Here is a 24,397-nt window from a genome sequence, read left to right as displayed (position 1 = left end):
CCGACCGACGCGATACTACCGATTTACTTATTTTCTCACGATCTTTGTATTAAATCGCGTCGGTCGCGTCGCATGTTTAAGGAAAACACCCCGATGCTCACGATGCACACGATTTTCATCTGTCCCATTGGCCCAACGATTTTCCCGCTGTTTAGGCCCTTTTTAATAGGCCCAATTAATCTATATAGTCCATCCCCCTATAAAATCTACCTAGTAACATATGTTTTAATGTGTTGGAATGTGTGTTTCTATGTCAATATGAAATCTTCCCTCTGTAATCTGCTCAGTTACAGCGTCAATGTCAATATTTACTGTGATAGTCCGGCCCCTTACTTTGACAGCCCCTTCTGTTATTATTTCCCCTACTGCCTTTGTGGGTTTGTCTCGGTAGGAGTGAGACGTGTATTCAGTTGCTAGTGATTTCTTGGACGATTGATCCTTTGCTGGTGATATCTCCCTGATTGATCTTGTGCTTTGAATACCATTTGCTGTTGATCCTGAGCCTTGTGCTGCGGATTGCTGTTCATCGAGTGGATTATTGCTGATCCTGATTATTCTGCGATTGACTTCTGATTGATTTCTGCTGATCCTGACCCTGAGCCGTGCTGATCTTTAGTCCTGAGCTGTGGATTGGTCTGCTGTGGAGTGCTCTGTGGGTGATTTCAAGACCTCTGAGATGGCTGAGGTGAATATGTTCTCACTGCCTACAAGTGAGGAGGAGGCAGTGGCGTTTCTGCAGCGCCATCATCTGCTGCCATCAGAGGCTACGTGCGACAATGGTCATCCGATGCGGCTGAATTTGAAGGAGACCATGTGGCGCTGTAACGTGAGGGACTGCCGTTTGAAGAGGAGTCTGAGAGCAGGACTGTTCTTTCCTGGCTGTCGTTTGCCTTTCTCTACGCTGGTCCGCTTCATATTTTCCTGGGTGCAGGAATTTACCAGCATTGACTACTGCGAGAAGAATTTGTCCCTCTCTAAGAAGACGGCTGTCCTGTACAATAAGTACATGAGGGAGGCCTGCCTGCTGGACCTCATGGCGCAGCCGCAGCGCCGGATTGGAGGTCCCGGCATGATCGTCGAGGTGGATGAGACCCTCTTTGTCAAAAGGCAGGCAAATGTTGGCCGAGTTTTGCCTCAGCAATGGGTCTTTGGTGGCATATGCAGAGAAACTGGCCAGTGTTTCGCCACCAAGGTTGCCACTCGGGATGCCAACACCCTCATGGAAGCTATCCTGCAGTTTGTGGAGCCGGGCTCTCATGTGTACACTGATTGCTGGAGAGCATACAGTACGGCCCAGCTGAATGCTGCAGGATATGAACATGCCCAGGTGAATCACCGTTATAACTTTGTAGACCCTACAACAGGGGTTCATACCCAGAATGTTGAACGGATGTGGGGGGCATGTAAGTGGCGGAATAAACGCCACAGGGGCACCGCCAGGCATATGCTCCAGAGCTATCTGGAAGAATTCATGTGGCGGAAGAGCCTGGGACAAGAGAACCCTTTTGCCCGCATACTAATTGCCCTGACTTTATTGCCCAAGGACTCTTGAGATTTACCCCCATTTCTGTTTCCCCCATTAATGCTCATGTCATATGTTTTGTTTGCCATTGATTATATACAGTTTTTATATTTTCATTTCAAAAGTAAATTTTCAAAAATGCTTTTAAAACACTTGTGTTTCTTGTCTCAGGTGAATGATTTGTGATGGATGAATGCTATGGAGTCACACCACCACTATCCAAATAATTTTTGGAGCGCGGTGAGTGTAGTGGAGCACTAAGTCAAAATCGTGGTAAGCGCAGCAAACCCCAAGAAGCCTGTGTGGGTTATTAACATTATAATTTTCATAGGCTTCTGGGGCTTGGGGCCCTCACCATGGTTTGGACACAGAGAACCACTTTTTTTAAGCATACTAAGCATGATCAACTTGAAGTTGACATGTTTAGTCGACATGTCGACATGATACACATGTTGACATGTTTAAAAGCATATCGCGTCGGCCGCAATGTACTGTGAGCTTAACAGCTCAATGCTGCCGACCGACGTGACATGTACTTGATTAAGCACTGTATAGTGCTTAATGAAGATCTTAACATGTCCGTCGCGTCGGGGCCGTTTTACAACGGCTCCGACCGACGCGACCGATCAGTATAAGCACTATACAGTGCTTAATACTGTTCTTAACATGTCCGTCGCGTCGGGAGCATTTTACAATGGCTCCGACCGACGCGACCGATAAGTATAAGCACTATACAGTGCTTAATACTGTTCTTAACATGTCCGTCGCGTCGGGAGCATTTTACAATGGCTCCGACCGACGCGACCGATCAATTGCGAAGTAACTCCCTGTATTACGCGCTACACCGTCAATATACAAAGAAATATCGCGTCGGTCGGTCTTATGCATTGTCGTGAGCGTAACATCACCGCCCGACCGACGCGATTTTTCTGCCTGCCGGAAAAAAAGCGCCAAAAGCACTCTGGGGAAGGACATCAGCAGCCATTTTGATGGTAATCAGTGAGCACTACGCAGCAGCTGTGTCTGTCTCCCTGCCCCTGCATAAAACAGTAAGTAGATTTACAGACTTACTGAGCATAGGTGGGCCTTTGGGTTTGTGAACAATATATACAGGCTTAGGAGGGTGGGGGTGGGGTGGGGGGGGGGATTTGGAGGGGTAGGGGCGCTTACTGTGGTTATACATGTGTCCTTCATATATCATTTGTTTGAGGATTAGGGGTTTATCATTGGCTGTATAGAGTGGATAATGCTTATGTTCAAGGGGTAGTGCTTATCTAAATAGCTATAAAGTGTTTATGTGCAGTAGTTTATGAAGTGTATGACTTTAGTGTCATGGCAATAATGATAATATGGATAACACAGGTTTATGTGCAGAGAATATCATGTGCCTGGAAATGATGTACTGTGTGTTATAATACATACAAAATAGTCTGTTGTTTCTGATAGTAATGCATGGTGACATAGACTGTAATGATTTCTTGGTACATATTTGTTAAATAGAGCAGTTTGAGGTGTGTTGTGCTTGTTATTGAAATGGTGCAGCAGGCAGTATGCTGTGTCTACTTTATAGTAATGTGCATGTAAAGTGGTTGGTAATTGAAGTGTGAAATGGACCCCACAATTGTTAACACCACCCCCACTATCCACGTGAACCCGAAGCGTGGCGAGCGCAGCGAGCCCCGCGAGGGGCGGCGGTACGCGTCCTCCGACCTTTTCATGCCCTACTATCCACGTCGGCGTGGAGTTGAGAATATAATAGTGTGGCGAGCGCAGCGAGCCACCGAGCCCGAAGCGTGGCGAGCGCAGCGAGCCCCGCGAGGGGACGCGGATACCTTCACAGGTAAGCGCGTCCCCTGGCGGGCTTCACAGGTGTCCGTGGTGATGTGGACACCTGTGAAGCCCGTGAAGAGACGCGCTTACCTGTGAAGGTATCCGCGTCCCCTCGCGGGGCTCGCTGCGCTCGCCACGCTTCGGGCTCGGTGGCTCGCTGCGCTCGCCACACTATTATATTCTCAACTCCACGCCGACGTGGATAGTAGGGCATGAAAAGGTCGGAGGACGCGTACCGCCGCCCCTCGCGGGGCTCGCTGCGCTCGCCACGCTTCGGGTTCACGTGGATAGTGGGGGTGGATTTGTATGTCATTCCAGTTTGATTATTGATTTTTTTTTATCTGTTTTGTGGAATTGCAGTTGCGGTTATCGGTGAATTAACACCTGAAAGGAATCTAATTCCATTTTTGCAGAGAATAATGTGAGTTGTGCTTAAATTGTGCTTCTAATTAATTTGTTAATGTACCCAAAATGACTTTTTTTCACAGTGTACCAGCCCCACTATCCACGTGAACCCGAAGCGTGGCGAGCGCAGCGAGCCCCGCGAGTGGCGGCGGTACGCGTCCTCCGACCTTTTCATGCCCTACTATCCACGTCGGCGTGGAGTTGAGAATATAATAGTGTGGCGAGCGCAGCGAGCCACCGAGCCCGAAGCGTGGCGAGCGCAGCGAGCCCCGCGAGGGGACGCGGATACCTTCACAGGTAAGCGCGTCCCCTCGCGGGCTTCACAGGTGTCCGTGGTGATGTGGACACCTGTGAAGCCCGCGAAGAGACGCGCTTACCTGTGAAGGTATCCGCGTCCCCTCGCGGGGCTCGCTGCGCTCGCCACGCTTCGGGCTCGGTGGCTCGCTGCGCTCGCCACACTATTATATTCTCAACTCCACGCCGACGTGGATAGTAGGGCATGAAAAGGTCGGAGGACGCGTACCGCCGCCCCTCGCGGGGCTCGCTGCGCTCGCCACGCTTCGGGTTCACGTGGATAGTGGGGGTGGATTTGTATGTCATTCCAGTTTGATTATTGATGTTTTTTTTATCTGTTTTGTGGAATTGCAGTTGCGGTTATCGGTGAATTAACACCTGAAAGGAATCTAATTCCATTTTTGCAGAGAATAATGTGAGTTGTGCTTAAATTGTGCTTCTAATTAATTTGTTAATGTACCCAAAATGACTTTTTTTCACAGTGTACCAGCCCCACTATCCACGTGAACCCGAAGCGTGGCGAGCGCAGCGAGCCCCGCGAGGGGCGGCGGTACGCGTCCTCCGACCTTTTCATGCCCTACTATCCACGTCGGCGTGGAGTTGAGAATATAATAGTGTGGCGAGCGCAGCGAGCCACCGAGCCCGAAGCGTGGCGAGCGCAGCGAGCCCCGCGAGGGGACGCGGATACCTTCACAGGTAAGCGCGTCCCCTGGCGGGCTTCACAGGTGTCCGTGGTGATGTGAACACCTGTGAAGCCCGTGAAGAGACGCGCTTACCTGTGAAGGTATCCGCGTCCCCTCGCGGGGCTCGCTGCGCTCGCCACGCTTCGGGCTCGGTGGCTCGCTGCGCTCGCCACACTATTATATTCTCAACTCCACGCCGACGTGGATAGTAGGGCATGAAAAGGTCGGAGGACGCGTACCGCCGCCCCTCGCGGGGCTCGCTGCGCTCGCCACGCTTCGGGTTCACGTGGATAGTGGGGGTGGATTTGTATGTCATTCCAGTTTGATTATTGATTTTTTTTTATCTGTTTTGTGGAATTGCAGTTGCGGTTATCGGTGAATTAACACCTGAAAGGAATCTAATTCCATTTTTGCAGAGAATAATGTGAGTTGTGCTTAAATTGTGCTTCTAATTAATTTGTTAATGTACCCAAAATGACTTTTTTTCACAGTGTACCAGCCCCACTATCCACGTGAACCCGAAGCGTGGCGAGCGCAGCGAGCCCCGCGAGGGGCGGCGGTACGTGTCCTCCGACCTTTTCATGCCCTACTATCCACGTCGGCGTGGAGTTGAGAATATAATAGTGTGGCGAGCGCAGCGAGCCACCGAGCCCGAAGCGTGGCGAGCGCAGCGAGCCCCGCGAGGGGACGCGGATACCTTCACAGGTAAGCGCGTCCCCTCGCGGGCTTCACAGGTGTCCGTGGTGATGTGGACACCTGTGAAGCCCGCGAAGAGACGCGCTTACCTGTGAAGGTATCCGCGTCCCCTCGCGGGGCTCGCTGCGCTCGCCACGCTTCGGGCTCGGTGTCTCGCTGCGCTCGCCACACTATTATATTCTCAACTCCACGCCGACGTGGATAGTAGGGCATGAAAAGGTCAGAGGACGCGTACCGCCGCCCCTCGCGGGGCTCGCTGCGCTCGCCACGCTTCGGGGTCACGTGGATAGTGGGGGTGGATTTGTATGTCATTCCAGTTTGATTATTGATGTTTTTTTTATCTGTTTTGTGGAATTGCAGTTGCGGTTATCGGTGAATTAACACCTGAAAGGAATCTAATTCCATTTTTGCAGAGAATAATGTGAGTTGTGCTTAAATTGTGCTTCTAATTAATTTGTTAATGTACCCAAAATGACTTTTTTTCACAGTGTACCAGCCCCACTATCCACGTGAACCCGAAGCGTGGCGAGCGCAGCGAGCCCCGCGAGGGGCGGCGGTACGCGTCCTCCGACCTTTTCATGCCCTACTATCCACGTCGGCGTGGAGTTGAGAATATAATAGTGTGGCGAGCGCAGCGAGCCACCGAGCCCGAAGCGTGGCGAGCGCAGCGAGCCCCGCGAGGGGACGCGGATACCTTCACAGGTAAGCGCGTCTCTTCGCGGGCTTCACAGGTGTCCGTGTTGATGTGGACACTTGTGAAGCCCGCGAAGGGATGCGTTTACCTGTGAAGGTATTTGCTTCCCCTCGCGGGGCTCACTGCGCTTGCAACGCTTCGGGTGCGTGTGTATAGTGGAGGGACACAAATATATAATTACTTCTGTTGTCAAATGTGGTGTAAATTGCATTTATTGTATCATATGCTATCAATATCTCAGATAAAAGCTTTTTTTTTTTGCGGTTTCTATTTCAGTTTGATTGTGATTTTTTGGCCCTTTAGGGGAATTAGTTTAAAACTCTTTTTTTTTTTACACCTGCTACTGACTGAGGTAAATATTAGTGGTTTTTTTGTAGTGTGTTAATGAATAACAGTGCAGTGCGTTCATTTTAATAGTGTAAACCTAATTTTTATTTTTTTTTTACAGAATGGCCCGTCAGGTTGATAGAAGCATCATGAAGAAGTTGATCGATCTCTACAAAGAGAATAGATGTCTGTGGCGACAAGATCACATAGATTTTCACAACCAGGCAAAGAGGAATGAGGCCTTTGGGAAGATCTCGGCCTACGCTTTGAGACGTGTCCCTAATGCAGACGTCACGTGGGTCCGAAAGAAGTTCACTAATATGCGGACAGTGCTGGTGAAGGAGCACAATCGGGTCCAGCAGTCGCGATCTTCAGGAACTGACCCTGCAGATGTGTACCAGCCAAAGTTGTGGTACTACGACCGTATGCTCTTTATTGTGGAGGAGCAAGGAAGGAGGGAAGCAGAGGGAACTGCTACGGATGAAGACTCTTCATCCACTGCACAGGAGAGTGCTGACGTAGCAGTTCCCTCTGAGTCGTCGCAGCAGGGTGAGTCGTTGTCGGAGGTGGCGCCTCCTGTGGTGGCGAGCACCTCATCAGCTCCCCCCAGGAGGCGTAGAAGGAGACGGGCGACAAGACCTGCTGCTACCGGCCAGGAATATTGCTGCCCATACAAGGAGGAAGCAGTAAACAATCCCCCAGATGACTGCAAAATGTTCACGAATCATGTCTGCGCAGAAATGCGAAAGTGGAAGGGGTCAACACAACACCACTTTAAGCGTGTGCTGTATGGCCTGATGTTGCAGGCAGCAGAGGATGATATCTGTGCTGACTGCAACGGAACGTCATGCCGCAATGCGCACAGACAGCCACCACGCCCACACCCACATCACCCCCCCATGTTCAGTGCGCCGGTTGCTCCTCCGCCTGCCCCTTACTATGCGCCGGGACCCCCTATGCCACCTCCCACTGATCCCTCGGCTTTGCCTGGTGCTGTGTACTCCGCATTGCGGAATGTGCAGCCCCCCACCCCAGGCGAAGAGCGTTATTCAAATTATTAATTCGGCTAATTTGACTTTTAATTTATAATTTGGCAGCAATGTTCTTGTTTCTCTTCCTTTCTGAGTACTCTACAATAATGAGTTTTTAGTCATGTACTACAATTTTGGTTGGTGAACGTTGCAGTGCGGTCTTCCAGAATTTTGCGATGGCTGTACTAGTTTTGCTCCTTCACTAACCACTGTTCTGCATATTTGTAACTTCTTTTGGATTCATGTGATTGTTTGCATTAGTGGGCACTGTTTTGGAGTGTGCCGTGATCTTCCCACGCCTCATTTCAATTTGCCTGGTTGTGATAGCCAGGCATCTATTCTCTTTGTACTGATCGATCAACTTCTTCTGAGTTTGTATTTTGTGTCTGAAAGACATTCATATTGTTAAAAAAGAAAAAAAAAAAATCAAAAAGAAAAATGACAAAAAATATAAATAAAATGACAGTTATATTGTTAAAAAATACAAAAAAGACACAAAAAAAGACAAAAAAAAAAAAGAAAAAAAACATAATATTTTTATTTATTTATTTTTTTGTATGTTATGTTCTTCAAATTTTTTCCCGTAAAAAACAAAATAAAGGAAAAAAAAAAAAATTTAGTTCAATACGTTACAAAAAAAGAAAACGTAAAAAAAAATCAACTTTTAAATAAAAGTGTTGAAATCTATTATCATGTGTCGTGTCATTTATTATTTCGGGTGTAAATGTGTGTTTAAATTTGAAGCAGCCATGTGAAACCATGAGATGGGTGCTTGCAATAGAAAATATTGCGTCGCTCGCATCAGGGCCATTGAATAATGACATTCAGTGCTCCCGATGGGAACGATAGTTCCGGTGTAGTTTTAAATAGTGTGTAAATTGTAAATGGGTGCTTGCAATAAAAAACATTGCGTCGCTCGCATCAGGGCCATTGAATAATGACATTCAGTGCTCCCGATGGGACCGATAGTTCAGGTGTAGTTTTAAATAGTGTGTAAATTGTAAATGGGTGCTTGCAATAAAAAACATTTCGTCGCTCGCGTCAGGGGCATTGAATACTGACATTCAGTGCTCCCGATGGGACCGATAGTTGAGGTGGAGTTAAAGATAGGGTGCAACTTGTAAATGTGGGTGTAAATGTGGGGTTGTATTGGAAGCAGCCATGTAAAACCATAAAATGGCTGCTTTCGATAAAAGAAAGCTCCCAATGGGACCGATAGTTGAGGTGGAGTTAAAAATAGGGTGCAACTTGTAAATGTGGGTGTAAATGTGGGGTTGTATTGGAAGCAGCCATGTAAAACCATAAAATGGCTGCTTTCGATAAAAGAAAGCTCCCGATGGGACCGATAGTTGAGGTGTAGTTAAAGATAGGGTGCAACTTGTAAATGTGGGTGTAAATGTGGGGTTGTATTGGAAGCAGCCATGTAAAACCATAAAATGGCTGCTTTTGATAAAAAAATCGCGTCGGTCGCGTCGGGGGCATTGAATACTGACATTTAGTGCTCCCGATGGGACCGATATATGTTAAAACACCCGATATCGGTGAATGCTTCAATTATCGCGTCGGTCGCGTCGGGGACAATAAATCCTGTCATTTAGTGCTCCCGATGGGACCGATATCTGGTAATCCACCCGATTTCAGGAAAATCTTCAATTATCGCGTCGGTCGTGTCGCGGTAATTGAAGCATGGTACACGATACACAAGATTGGCAAAAATCAAGAGAATCGCGTCCGTCGGGGGTGATCGCGGCCCTTAAAGTGCACTAAATAAGAGCCGCGACCAATCCCGATTGTGGCCGTGCTAGGAAACAAGTACCACTATTTTCTATCTATTGTCTATCTACACCCTTATGTATTATTGTTTAACTGTATTGTATGACATTGACTGTATCCATGTATACATAGATGGTTATCTTGTATCTGCCTTAGGTGTATTGTTTTTAAACGGGTGTTAGCGTCGACCTGGTTTCCAGGACAACGTGTGGTTGAGGCAGATGATGTCACCAGGTGTGCGCCTGCCTCCCACCGCTGATCCAGGATGCCGGACACACATGCTTTTATGTGGGGATATAAGGTGAGCTTTTTGTAATGTAACATTTGCCTGAAGACGATGTATCATTGAACATCGAAAGGTTGCAGCTCTTGCTTCTGTTTTTTTTTTCCCATTATTTGATATGTGCCGCCGCTACGTTTGCTGTGTTGGGGATTCCGGTCCCAGGGTCTCCTTCGGAAGGCACCACCGTCTATACCTCCTTGTACTGGAGTGCTGCCCTTCTCCAACGTATATATATATATATAAAAATAAATGTGTTGTGGCCGGCTCTCCAACCTAAATACAGCTGCAAGCGATGCCTGGGTGCGCACTTGGAGAACGTGCTAGCGCTCTCAAACTACATATACAGTGAAGCAGTGGCACTTCCCGGACTTCAGAAAAAAAATGACACCAGGCCATTTACTGGATCAACGTTTCAATTGCAGTTATGCAATTTTCATCAGGACAACCAGAAACATATACAATACACAATTTATACTTACATATCAGGAGAACAAACAAACACATGATCCCCGGCCAGCTCCCGCGCCGCCGCGTCCTCCGGGCCCGGTGAAAATTGCATAACTGCATCTGAAAAGTTGATCCAGTAAATGGCCTGGTGTCGTTTTTTTTCTGAAGTCCGGGGAGTGCCACTGCTTTACTGTGTGTGTATATATATATATATATATATATATTCTTATATAGCGCATACATATTCCGCAACGCTTTACAGAGAATATTTGAACATTCACATCAGTCCCTGCCCCAGTGGAGCTTACAATCTATATTCCCTACCACATGAGACACGCACACAGACATACTAGGGTTAACTTTGTTGGGAGCCAATTAGCCTACCAATATGTTTTTGGATTGGGGGAGGAAACCGGAGTACCCAGAGGAAACCCACGCAAGTACGGAAAGAATATACAAATTCTGCACAGTTAGAGCCATGGTGGGAATTGAACAAATGACCTCAGCGCTGTGAGGCAGTATATATATATATACAAAGAATGACCGCACTCTCACCCAAAAAGAACAGCAGTGGGGTGCCCAACCAAAAATGCAGGCCAAAAATGGCTTTCACTCAAAATTAGTCCAAGTATCTGCACGCAAGGAGCAGAAAGGAGAGCACTCTCCAGTCACAAATCAAATTTTGTGAAATCCAAGGTAGTCAATGATCATTTAATAAAGAGTCATCATAATCCAAAAAGGAAAAAAGGGTACAATGTATGACAGCCCCGACGTTTCGGTCCAAATCATGGACCATTATCAAGGAGCCTGTGGCACACAGAAGACATAGGTCATAAACACACTTAGAATAGAACAAAAACTGCATTAAAACAGCGGGGTAAAAGTAAATGCTTACATAGCCATCTGAGGAGTCTGGTAGTCAGCGTCGAAAACAGTCTCTGCCAAGTGGGTCAGGACATAGTCAGCTACCAACTATGTGCAGTCCGGGTCCCGCTATATATACATATGGAGAGGGGTAGAGGTGCACAACGAGCGCGCCCAATTAGCCTGCGTGTCAGGCTGCTGGAACGCACGCTGGCTTCCGGTGAAACCGGTGGCCGGTGCCGGACATAAACAGCTGGGGAGTGATAAAGACAGAGAGATGAAGTATAGGAGCGCAATGTGCCGCAATAAGGCAATATGTCACTGGTTTAAGGTGGGGTGATAAAAGCAAGGGGAGATACTTCTCCCCCTTGCTATTCCCTCTCATCTCCCCTTGCTTTTATCACCCCACCTTAAACCGGTGACATATTGCCTTATTGCGGCACATTGCGCTCCTATACTTCATCTCTCTCTCTTTATCACTCCCCAGCTGTTTATGTCCGGCACCGGCCACCGCTATATACTTTAAGTGCTCGCTCCATATATTAACCTATATACTCCTGTAGGACCGTTATCAGTAATACCTGTACTGTTAAACCTAGACGATTACTTATTTGTTTTTCCCCTTCAGCGCATTTCAATTTACTCATTTATCTGACACACAGCTCCCGGCCACCCGGAAGCTGTGCGTTCCATATTGCGGTCCACTGACCGCGTAACTTCCGGTTTCACCGGAAGCCAGCGTGCGTTCCAGCAGCCTGACATGCAGGCTAATTGGGCACGCTCGTTGTGCACCTCTACCCCTCTCCATATGTATATATAGCGGGACCCGGACTGCACATAGTTGGTAGCCGACTATGTCCTGACCCACTTGGCAGAGACTGTTTTCGACACTGACTACCAGACTCCTCAGATGGCTATGTAAGCATTTACTTTTACCCCGCTGTTTTAATGCACTTTTTGTTCTATTCTAAGTGTGTTTATGACCTATGTCTTCTGTGTGCCACAGGCTCCTTGATAATGGTCCAAGAGCACTTGGTGTTTGGACACAGGAGAGAGCACATCTATAGGAGCTAAAAGGTTTTTTAGAGACCACACTCTCACTCCTGTGACCCTTGAGGAACTTTTTGGAAATTGGAGTATATTCCAGATAATTATATAAGGGGACTACTTTTCAAAGATCTACCCTACACTGTATTCAAATTAAGATTTATTAATGGTATATAAAATTATGAACAGATTATAATTCTTCGAGCTGCAAGTACGGGCAACCGCCCACTGCATAAGGGTCTTTAATAGAATAGAAAGATCCAGGAATTTACTCCTCTACCCATTTGAGCTAAAAAATTTGAGCCTTTTAAACGGATTTTGTACTACTGCAAAATAGCAAGATTTTCCGATAAAAGACCTATTAAGTCAAAAAATTTGAAAAAAATTGAACTTTTAAACGGACCTTGTACTACTGCAAAAATAGCAAGATTTTTTCCGATAAAAGATCCAATAAGATCTGATATTAAATTGTTCACCCCTGATGAAGTCTCACAAAGAGACGAAACGCGTTGGGTAACCTTTGAAAACCATCACGATCTGTAAATCTAAAGAATACGTCTGTATTGGAAAATTTATCTCAAAAACTTGCATTTGCATTTTGTTTTAAATGTTTTAATAAATGTTTTATATTGAAAAATGTTGATGGTAATTGTATCATAAAGGAAAGACTAGAAGTATCTAGATCAATTGTATAGGGCGCTACATAACACTATTGGATTTGCTATTGGTTGTGGATCTCTCTAGTAGGAGATCAAGTGTTATAAAGCGACCGACTCTACCTAGCGCAAACTCTAGAGATATTGTGTACTATATATATATATATATATATATATATATATATATATATATCGTTAAAAATCATTTGAATCAGCAGTGCCTGTACTATTTTTATAAATTCTGTGAATTAAATATTTGATATTACCCTTTAATCTTTTATTTTATGCAGTTCGGTGGATCTATATCTTCAACAAACTCTATTATTTCCATTTATATATATTGGGGGAGCAACATTGCTAAATGTCTAGTTACAATCCTAAACCAAGCTAGTGACATTTCTGAGTTGCAGTTTACTTGGAAATGAATCAGTGGATGCAAACCAAAGTAGTAACGAACAGTAGTAACCCAGAGAAGGTACATTCCAGTTTGCCTTTACATATTTCTATATGTAGTCATAGGCAGTTTAAAGGGCGGACACAGTACTGTAGCCAGACCAGGGCCGGCGCCACCACTAGGCAGCCTTAGGCATTTGCCTGGGGCGCCGGCCACTGGAGGGCGGCACTTGCGAGCACGTCAGCGGTGTGGAGCAAGGTGAGTGGTGTCCGCACAAGGCTCATCCCCCCGTAATCCTCATCCCCCCCCAGTTAAGGCCCCACCAGCACCGCTCACACGCACCACCGCTGACATGCTGCCCCTGCCCGCCTGTGGACCGCGCGCCGGAGCAAGTCACCTGCACTACCACAGACTTGCTGCGGCGCCCGCACCCCCCTCCCCTCCCGTCCGTGGCCATGCATCATGCTGCCCGCCCGTGGAACGTGCGCTGTACACCGCAGCAAGTCATCTGCACTACCGCTGACTTGCTGCGGCGCCTGCACCACCCCATCCCCGTACAGTGACTCGCCGGTGGCCGGCGGGGCGCCCCCCCGCCTGGGGCGCTGAGGTGCCTTGCACCGGCGCTGAGCCAGACCCTCTGTCAAGAGGATCCTGTCTGAGCACTGAGACATAACTAGCTTTCCTGATTCCTGTCCCAGTGTGTACACAGAACAAAGGCTGCTAAAACCAATCATATATTAAGAGGGAAGTCCAGGTAGAGAGCATTTCATTCCTTCTGGAATGGGTCATATTGGGAGAAATGCACAATCTTATACACTTCCCCTTTCATCACAAGGGCCTCCCTGTCTGAAGAGCCACAGTCCCCCCCCCCCCCCCCCCAAGCCTTAATCTGGCCCTGGTGTTGGTGATATGATATCACAAACTAAAATGCTTTATATCTAAATATTTTCTTTTACATACTCTTTTTTTCCATGTTTGTTTTTGTTTTTACACTAGAGTAATTGATGCAGTCCAGTAATCCAATTATGTTCCTTTACATAGACTACTGATCTATTGTAAACATCTTTACTTAAGAGGCAGTCTTTTGAGATAGATGTTATTATTTACTGAAGTGTTTCACTGGTACCAGTAGCATGTGCTTTAATAAAGTTTTAATTACACCATCCCATTTAAAATGTACTGTTATGTTTATACATCTCATGATACCAAGGCTGCAAATGAGATTGCTTGTGACTTATGAGAATATTTGCATCCCGTAGAAACATTTCCATTGTTTTTAGAGGTAATTTTTAGAAACTCTTCCAAAGTGTTCAAATGTATGTTTTATGGAAAAGATAATGCATAGCTGCAACAAGGAACTGCATATTTTATATGTAATTCTTAACCCAAACACAAAATATCTCTGTCCATATAAATATAATAAAAGTGCTATGCAAATATTGTAAATTGTGATGTTCCAACTCATAGAACATTATACTGATGTTAGTTGTCTAGTAGAGCTGGTGACAAGATACTACGTGTAGCATTGGAATACATGGAGTAAATAGTTGAATAGGAGGATGGTGTAAGTGTAACGCTAAAAAAATAGCATGTACAGTAACTGGACAACAGTCTTATGTCATGTATCCAGATGTCATGCCAATTAAATTTAGTATTTTATCTTCATTGCTAATTATAAGTCTCACTTTAAATGTATTAACTATAAAACCAGTTTAGCTATTCTCTTTCACCAGCTGATATCATGTAATAAATAGTCCAGTAGGTAATAAATTATTATTATTATTATTTTTATTATTATTATTATTATTATTAATAATATCAGTTATTTATATTGCACACACATAGACCACAGCAGTTTTGCATAAAATATTTGGCCATTCACATCAGCTCAGTCCCTTCCCCAGTGGAGCTTCCAGTTATTTATGGAGTGCAGGGAGAATCCAGAGTACCAGAAGGGAACCCATGCAAGCACGGAAATGTACAAATGTCACATCATTATGGCCACGGTGGGAATAGAGCCCACATTCTCTGGAAATGACTGAAAATTAAGGTTTTCTTATTAATACTATAGGAACAAAAACAGGTCACAGTTCCAAGATTTTAGATATTTTTTGTCAAATTTTATAGATTTTGAAAGAAACCCATATTCGAAAACAAATCCAAAATTTAACCCAAAACACTTGAGTGTTGGTCATCTATTATTTTAAGTACTATATATATATATATATATATATATATATATATATATATATATATATATAAAGTAATGGTGGGTGGCGGCACTCAGAAGAAATTGAGACAGCAGACCGGATTAAACCTGGTTTAATCCGGTCTGCTGTCTCAATTTCTTCTGAGTGCCGCCACCCACCATTACTTTGTATTTAGCCCATGGCTGCTCAGCCAGACGCTACAGGAAGGCACCAGGGCATATAGCCACCTAACCCAGGAGTGCCACCTCAGGAATCTCTCTCTCTCTCTCTCTCTCTCTCTCTCTCTCTCTCTCTCTCTCTCTCTCTATATATATATATATATATATATATTATTATTATTATTTTTATTTGTATATATTGTCATTGATTATACTGTAGATGATAGTTTGTTTTGTAATAGAGCTAAAATAAAGCCTTTTTTTATACCAATTTGTATTTTATTTCATCACATTTCTTGACACAAGTGTTATAACTGTCCTTTCATGTGAAAAGGAAATATATTTTGAAAACCTGTGATTTACAATTACACATTTCATTCTGGGGCTACATTTGATGTTCTGTAAGATATTTCTGAACTCCCATCTGTATGAAACCTCTCCCCAGTTATTACTTACAGTACATAACTCTTCCTTACAGTGCTCTTTATGATTTCTTTGCACATACAGTATGGACGAAAACTATAGCTTACTCTAATCACTTACCACCTCACATAATCATTAAATGTTTATTTTTGCTGATATTGTTTTCTTCTATTCTGACATAAATACTGACCCTAGATAAAAAAGACACAAAAAGCACAGACAAATCCAATCCAATAACATATACAGTATTATATTGTTATACTTTTGAGCATCATACAGCTTATACTGATCAGCAAACACATAAACCTTTGTTTCAGGGCTGATGCTACTGATAGCTCTTCTATGTAATTGTAAACACCAGAATTAATTACTCTTTCACTGGTAAATTAACACTTCATGTCAACATATGCTGATGAGCATACTAAAATTTTACTACATACTGTATTTGTTGTTGTTGCCTAAAGAGGTTATATAACACTAAAACCCATAAACTTTACTAGGGACCTGACACCATGCTAACAGTAACAACTGAGTTCAGTTATATACAGGAATGTTATCACATTCCCCTATAAAACATTTGCAAAATGTTGGGGAGCTTTTCAGGCCTGGCATTTAAAATATACATTCAGGCTTATGGGCCAATCGTTGTCAAGGGAAACCGTGCATCTGCTGTTTAGTTGTGTACAATACAACAAGAATGCTACAAGCTTGTGAAAAATTCATGCTTTCAAAATGATACCAGCAAACAGATGATTCAATATGCTTACTATTTTCAGGCCAGAGCTTCCTGTCGAAAGGTTTCCATTTGTGTACAGCACAGCAGCAACAATTAACTGAAAGTCTATTATTAATATTATTAACAGTTTCTTATATAGCGCACACATATTCTGCAGCACTTTACAGAGAATATTTGAACATTCACATCAGTCCCTGCCCCAGTGGAGCTTACAATCTATAACACATGTACACCCATACACAGACATTCTATGGTTAATTATTTTTTGTTAGGAGCCAAATAACCTACCAGTATATTTTTGGATTGTTGGAGGAAACCAGAGTACCCGGAGGAAACCCACGCAAGTACGGGGAGAATATACAAACTCCACACAGTTAGAGCCATGGTGGGAGTCGAACCCAGGACGTCAGCACTGTGAGGCAGTAATGCTAACCATTACACATCCGTGCTGCCCCAAGTCTATAACTCATGTTATTATTATTGTTATTATCATTTATTTATATGGCGCCACAAGGGTTCTGCAGCACCTAACAATACATCAATGACCAAAAAACAAATAACGAATTACAGTACAAGACAATTTAGGACAAATATATGTCAAATTAGGACAGTTGCATCAAGGGACAGGACACTGAAGTAACTATCAGGGTGGCAGATATATATATATTCTAAGAAAAGTACATGAGGAGAGAGGGTTCTGCTCATGAGAGCTTACATTCTAAAGGTTACGCTCATCCAGTAGTAGTAATAATAATAATAATAATAGTATGAATACATATATTTATATACTGCTGTTCTCCAGTAGGACTCAAGGTTATTTACAGCAACAAATGTTTTAATACATTTATTTAGATTTGTAGAAATTACAAAAACTATGACTACAATAACGATTTGTTATCCCATTATCATTCTATTGTGTACCAATTCACCCACTTATTCATTTTCAAGACAAGTATTACTTATTTATTAAGCTGGCACCATTTCTACCACCCGCTCATAGCACTATAAATGCCAGCAAGCATTTGCGAATTTGTACATGCTGATGTTTATTGCACCACAAATGTGTACTATATTACATTCATCATGAAATAAGTGTTGAACCATTATGAATAAATTATTATTGCTTGTTTGTGATCAAATATTTCCCCTATAATACAATTCCAAAATAATATTGTCCACAATATATTCATTAATTTTGTCCTATTAACCAATAAATGATGACTTCCATAATCAGTATGTGCCTCCTCTTATAGCAGAGGAATCATACAATCGCTATCTCAGCTCTCAAAGGAGTGTGGATTAATAGATCAACAGTCAGAAGGTCACACCATATGGTTGTCAGCTGACAGGCACAAAAAGTGGACAGGGTAAAAAGGTTGACATTGAAAAGATCGATTCAAGTTTTGTTTTTTAATTTCTGGATATTATTTTGTATGTTTAACCATGCTTTGAAAGCTAGCCTGCTACCTTGTGATTGCCTCTGTGTTTGTGCATGTGTGAGAAACAAAGAGATGTACTTTCACTCGCTGCCAATAGATGGCAGTGTTTCGGAGACATACAAATGAACACTAGACATATATATAGAATATATATATATATATGTATATATATATGAAACTGTATGTTTTATTTTTTATAACATTAGTTCACAGTTTACAAAATGTTACATACAGTATATGAGAAATGTATTATTTTTCAACTGTGTTACTTACGCACTTGCTTAATCCAAATTTCTCTGACTACTACAGGAATCTGAACAAGTGAACTGAAAAATAATTTGCTGAGTGTTATTAACCAGCTGTATTTCATATGATATTCCCCAGTTGAAGGCAGGTGTGTGCTAAATACCGTGTGCTAAATACTTGTAATTAGTATGCCCTGGGGCAATGGCTGTCATCAACCATGCCAGGTGGAGTGAGGGCACAGTTAGCATCTCTTTATTAATTTTTGTGAAGTTAAACCCTGCAGACCTGTACAAAGCTGCCTCCAGAGTCGTTTTTTCAGACATACATCAGTGGCAGATGAAAAGATATCAACAATATGCCTACACCATCAAATGATAATTGCATTGTAGATAAATGATTCATTATAAGTGTAGGATCAGCGAGTTAAATAGGTATGCTCATATACTTCTGTAACAATCAGGTGTAAGCAATTATATTCTACAAAGTATTACATTTGCTGATGTATTTATCAATTACTGTCTCTCTATTTCTCTCTCGCGATATATAGATAGATAGATAGATAGATAGATAGATAGATAGATAGATAGATAGATAGATAGATAGATAGATAGATATTGATCCAGAGAGTCCGGCACTCCACTTTAGTAATACAGCTGCCTCTGGTGCCCATCCAAATAATGATATGTAAGTCCAAATAGTAAAATGTCACTCAGTATGAAACACAATAATACAGAGACAGTTTTAAGTAGCCAACGTTTTATCAAGACCTGAAGTACAGTGAACAGACAAACACATTTATAATATACAAGACTTACATGAAAGTGCACCCATCACCTGCTGGACAGTCACTGCGGGCGCACAGTGATGACATCACCGGACCCCACATGGCAGGCCAGACAGGTGATTTGTGCACTTTCATGTTTCTTATATGTTATAAATATAAATCTAAAAAACAAAAAACGTAATGCATTCTAGATCTAATAAGAAATTAACATCGAGCACCACCAGTGGGATAAAAATTAAAAATAGGCGGCAGTGGTGTGTGTGTGGAGGGGTAGGTGGCTATCAGCTTGATGTTCACATTGATAAACCAAGCAAGCAAAAAAAGGCATAGTCCACTTTCTAAATGTTCCACTGACACAAACATAAAATAGAATCAGCAGTAATAAATGCAGTACTTGTGTTGAGTTTCTATTGATATTTGTCCGGGATGCGGTCATTTGGTCTACAGCATTATCGTAGACAGTTGTTAGGTTGACACCATTAGGTCAACATGGGAAAAGGCGGACATGGGTCTATGTCGACATAGGAAAAGGTCGACATGGCTCTAGGTCGACAGGTCATTAGTTCGTCAGGTCGTTAGTTCGACAGGTCATTAGTTCGACATTGTTTAGGTCCACTAGGGTGTGGTGGGAGAATAAAATAGTGTGCCGAGCATAGCGATGCACCGTGCCCAACGCATAGCGAGCGCAGCAAGCGATGTGAGAGGATGCGGTGCACTTTAAACTGTGTCCATGTCAACTGTGTTGACATTCAGGTAAAATACAGTGAAAAACCCCATGTCGACCCTTTCACTGTCGACCTAGACATTGTCGAACTAATGACCTGTCGAACTAATGACCTGTCACACTAATGACCTTTTGACCGTTTCCCATGTCGACCGTTTCCCATGTCGACCTTTTCCCATTTTGACCTAATGGTGTCGACCTAATGACTGTCGACCATTATGCTGTAGACCAAATGATCCCAACCCATTTGTCCATCTCCCCCCTGTGTCATATTTAAAAAAAAATACATTAATTGAGTATAGTGTAATACTGTAGCAACAAATCAATAGCATGCCTCCCCAAAAGTCTTAATTACACAACATGAATGATGAATCAGCAGATAACAAAAATATATATTTTATTCCGAATATAATGGCAGACATATAAAACATAGATAACAAACAATAATTCCCCAGTGGTAGTGAGGGTGGCTTCCCAGAAACTGTAGTCTGTCGCTTTAGTCCTGTGGCTGCTGCATGGTATATGAACATATTTAGGCAGCTGAGTCCTCTCACCAACGTACACCGACAAGTTTCAATACCTACCGGTTCTTTATCAAGGTGTCAAAGCCCTCCGAGGTTATCATATGTGATCTTTATACACATCACAGACCTTAAATTTTTTCACCCCGTATACACGGGGACATAGTCTCTCAGTGACCATATCCCTAGCTGAAATCATCCCGTGTGTACGGGACTTTAGAATTAGAATACCGTTTACAGTTAGATGTTAGGAAGGTTAAAATTGCTGCAGCTGTGTCTTGTTTCCAATATGTATGTGTATTGAAACAAACAGAATAAAACACCATCAAATGGTAGTAAAAGTTTTATCACATAAAAATTTAAGATAAAAAATACAAACAAAAACCATAGTAATGTAATAGATCTACTATTAAATAAAATTTAGGAACTTAGATACTAAACAAAAACAATGTAAACCCTTTTACTCTACGGAAAGTGGTGCAGTTATTCACTCCTCGATATCACTGAAGTTATCTTGAGTCACTTTCAGTCTGCAATTATATTGTCAGAAAGACATTTATTAGCAACATAAGCTTTAGCTACAAGATATTTAGGAAAAAAGAGGATAGATAAAAATTGAATAGCAAATAAAGCCACTTTCGGACTTAAAAGCATGTGCATTACTAAAGTAAATAAATTTACTATGCTATTGCTGTATTCTATCTGTTCCTTCCTTTAGAGAACAGCAATAGTAAATGTATTCTATATTTTACATTACTTTGAGGCTTCATAAAGTCATAGCTTGTTTGATTATCTATTCCGTGGCCTGGTAATAGCAATGCTTTGAATCGAATGAGGATTGGAGAAATCACGCACATGGCTCTGGCCAGTAATTCTTTTGTTACTTTAAACATAACTGACATGTCTAGTTTGATGATTTTAGCTTTTTGTAAAGAGATAAAGGTATTTTGATCTGTGGTGGCAATACTGTATTTTTTTGTGATGGAATTATGAAGACATTTCTAGTTAAGTTAATACTACTGTATTTTAATGAAGTTTTGGTAAGATTTAACAATACAATTTGCTTTCATGCTATATTTGGGAACATTTACTTTTTAAAGTTTAGTTTTCTTATAGTGGAACCCTGATCACAAAAGTCAATTTTACTTATTAGATGTCATGTTTTTTCTGTATTTTCTGGAGGAAATTTCTTCCTACGGGTACATAAAGTTTAAAAGTAACAAATTGGGAAAACATCATGACATATATCCTAATAATAATCCTATATAATAAAAGGATAATGCTGCTCCTCACCTCTATGGGAGGAACGTGCGCAAGTGGCCCCTAGATGAAGCCTTTAAGTGTTGCTCCATTTTGGCGCACACAACAGCCGCTGGCACTGACATTACTGTTATGTTGTTCCATCACTTTGACTGGCTGGTAACTAATACTGTAATACTGGGGCAGATGTATTAAGCCTTAACAAGAGATAAATGTAAGGGTGATAAAGAGAGATAAACGTCCAGCCAATCAGCTTCTTATTGACTTTTTTCAAACACAGCCTCTATCATGGCAGTTAGCAGGTGATTGGCTGGATGTTTATCTCTCTTTATCACCCTTGCATTTATCTCTTGTTAAGGCTTAATATATCTGTACTAATATCCTTTCAAAAAACTAAAGGTCCCCATACATGCTGCGATTAGCAGCGTACAATGCAATGCGATGCCATGTGCGCTCCCGCGGGCATCGCATCGCTCAGTAAAAAAAGTATGTGCTGCACATACTTTTTGTACTGCCCGCGGATTGCATCGCATGCAAAACGCACGCGTGGGATCCGATGCAATGCTATCCGCCCGATAACGCGTTGCGTTGCTCACTGCTTATCGCAGCGTGTATGGGGACCTTAAGTACATCTTGGCATGAGGCTACCTAAAGTATAAGTAAGGGGCAGGCTAGTTCAAGTGGTTCTTAACTGCCATCAAATTCTATGTTTCTATGAATTAACTATATTTATAGCAATAATGAATGATCCTTTATGAATTTAAACATTGGTATTGTTTATTGTAATAAAGAATTTAAGGTCATAATGCATAATTATTTCTATATTGATATGTTAAAGTTCATAAACTCCAATATAAGGCTATAGAGAAAAAGGCAGTACAGCAAGCATATCATATACAGTATTGTAAAACCAAACAAATTTATATGATAAAGATTCAAAATTCAACAAAGACATGACCTACAAACAAGTAGTATTTAACAAGAGAGCAAGTAAGTAGTCCTATGCATAAACTAGATAACTTCTCACAACCAGCAGATCAACTATAGATCTATTTTCATTTTTAAATCTAAAATAAAACTCCATAAACAGCAAAAGAACCAGAAGACTTAACAAAAACAGCAATCAACCATGGGGAAAATTTGCCAAGATCCGCCAAAGTGCAGTATATGAGATTTTACACCTTTGTAAATTTGTATACTGACAAACATTGCATTTGATTTCTACATAATGAGTGAAATTTATAGGATGAGAGATTCAGAAAGTGAGAGATTTGGGAAGAAATCAGTTTTTTTAAAGCGGAAATCAATTACACTTCAAAATCAAGGTCGTTTTGCATTGTAAATGATTGCTGCTTTAAAAAAACTGGAGATTTCTTACCAAATCTCTCACTTTCTGAATCTCTCATCCTATTAAATTTCACCCCTAGTATCGATATTTGTTCCTTACATATTTATTTATTAAGCTATATAATTCCTTACAGAAACAGTACTTCAGTTACATCTTTTATTTTTGTTTTGCTTTTTTCCCCCATCTTTCTTCTTTGTTTGATCATGTCTTTCCTTTAAGGCTTAACTTTAAATCCTCACACCTTGTGCTCAAGGGATATTGTGCACTTTTACACATTTTTGCATATGTCTTAAGTTAAAGAAAAATCAATAATGCCACAGCGTCTGCAGCCCAATAACAATTATTTAGTTTCTTTGTAGACAATATGTGCCTAGAGACCATATCTGTGCTGCTAAATTGTAGACATCAAAGTCTAGTAATATCACAATTTACACTTGATGACCTCGGAATGTTAGATGTTTAAGGTTTAGTTGCCTTGGAGTGCTATGTGTTTACCTTAAAATGTTTAAAAATGCTGTATCATCTTTTTCCAATAGCAAAGCTCTAAAATAAAAGTGAAAAAAAAGCTTTTGTTTGTTCTTTAAAAATATAAAAAATAGTTACTTTTAAATTTCATGTTTGTGTTATTCCTTTTTTTAAGATATTTTTCCCATTCTATTAGACATTTAAAGAGCACATATTGTACTTATGGGATGCGGTCAATATGCTGGCGGTCGGAATCCCGACCGCCGCAATGCCGACACATTATATAAAATAGTGTGCCGAGTGTAGCGAGGTACCGGGCCCGCTGCGTGGTGAGTGCAGCGAGCCCGCAAGGGGGGGGGGGATCCATGGCCCCCCGTGTTGGCATTTCGACAGTCGGGATTCCGACCACAGGCATTTCATACGGAATCCGTACTTATATTCTGAAATGTATATTACAGGTTGAGTATCCCCTATCCAAAATGCTCGGGACCACGAGCATTCCGGATAGGGGAATTTTTTCGGTTTTTAGAATATTTTTTTTTAGGCTTACTTACCTGTCCCCCGATGGTGTCCAGTGGTCCCTCTGCGTCCACGCAGTCCCCGGGCGTCCACAGCAGGCCTCTGGCATCTTCTCTGGGTCTCCAGCGGTCCCAGGAATGCATTGCGTGGGTGTGCGCGCGCACCGGTGATGTCACCGGCGCGCGCACATTCGCGCAATGCATTCCTGGGACCGCTGGAGGCCGTGGAGAAGACACCGGAGGCCTGCTGTGGACGCCATGGGACTTGGTAAGTATGAAAAGAGGGTTAGGGGGGTAAAAAAAAAAATTCAAATAATTCCAAAAACCACAGTTTTTGGAATAATTCGGATAATGGATGCACGGATACAAGATACTCAACCTGTATATATCTTTACAGCTAAGGTACAATACATTTACGTCACATGCTAAAGGGCCGCATGCAATATATCAAATGTGATCCTGCCGCCTGGCAAGGCCATGGGTGACTCAACCATACACAGCTGTTTATACATAGTAAGGGCCAAGTACTTGATGACTGAAACAGGTCATGTTTTCTGGATTTGTGGATGCAGGTGGCATAATTACTGATCCAACAATAAGGATTATCTCAATTGTGCAT

General features: G+C 42.5%; 1 protein-coding gene and 1 long non-coding RNA gene across 2 annotated transcripts in view; both read left to right on the top strand.

Moving 5' to 3' along the window:
* LOC146059066 (uncharacterized) overlaps positions 1 to 24,397 on the top strand; it is a 248,331-nt gene that overhangs the window by 59,001 nt on the left and 164,933 nt on the right. The window lies entirely within an intron of this gene.
* The window catches only part of LOC146059303 (uncharacterized), an 83,873-nt gene continuing 60,509 nt past the window's right edge, over positions 1,034 to 24,397 (top strand). The window contains exons 1-3 of the mRNA XM_083171412.1: positions 1,034 to 1,286; positions 5,791 to 5,851; positions 6,573 to 7,238. Coding sequence (XP_083027538.1) covers positions 1,034 to 1,286; positions 5,791 to 5,851; positions 6,573 to 7,238 — 980 coding nt within the window. The remainder of the gene's footprint in view (positions 1,287 to 5,790; positions 5,852 to 6,572; positions 7,239 to 24,397) is intronic.

Source organism: Crinia signifera, chromosome 2 (assembly GCF_055691185.1).
Source record: "Crinia signifera chromosome 2, ASM5569118v1, whole genome shotgun sequence".
Taxonomy (NCBI): domain Eukaryota; kingdom Metazoa; phylum Chordata; class Amphibia; order Anura; family Myobatrachidae; genus Crinia; species Crinia signifera.
This window is presented reverse-complemented; position numbering and strand designations above follow the sequence as displayed.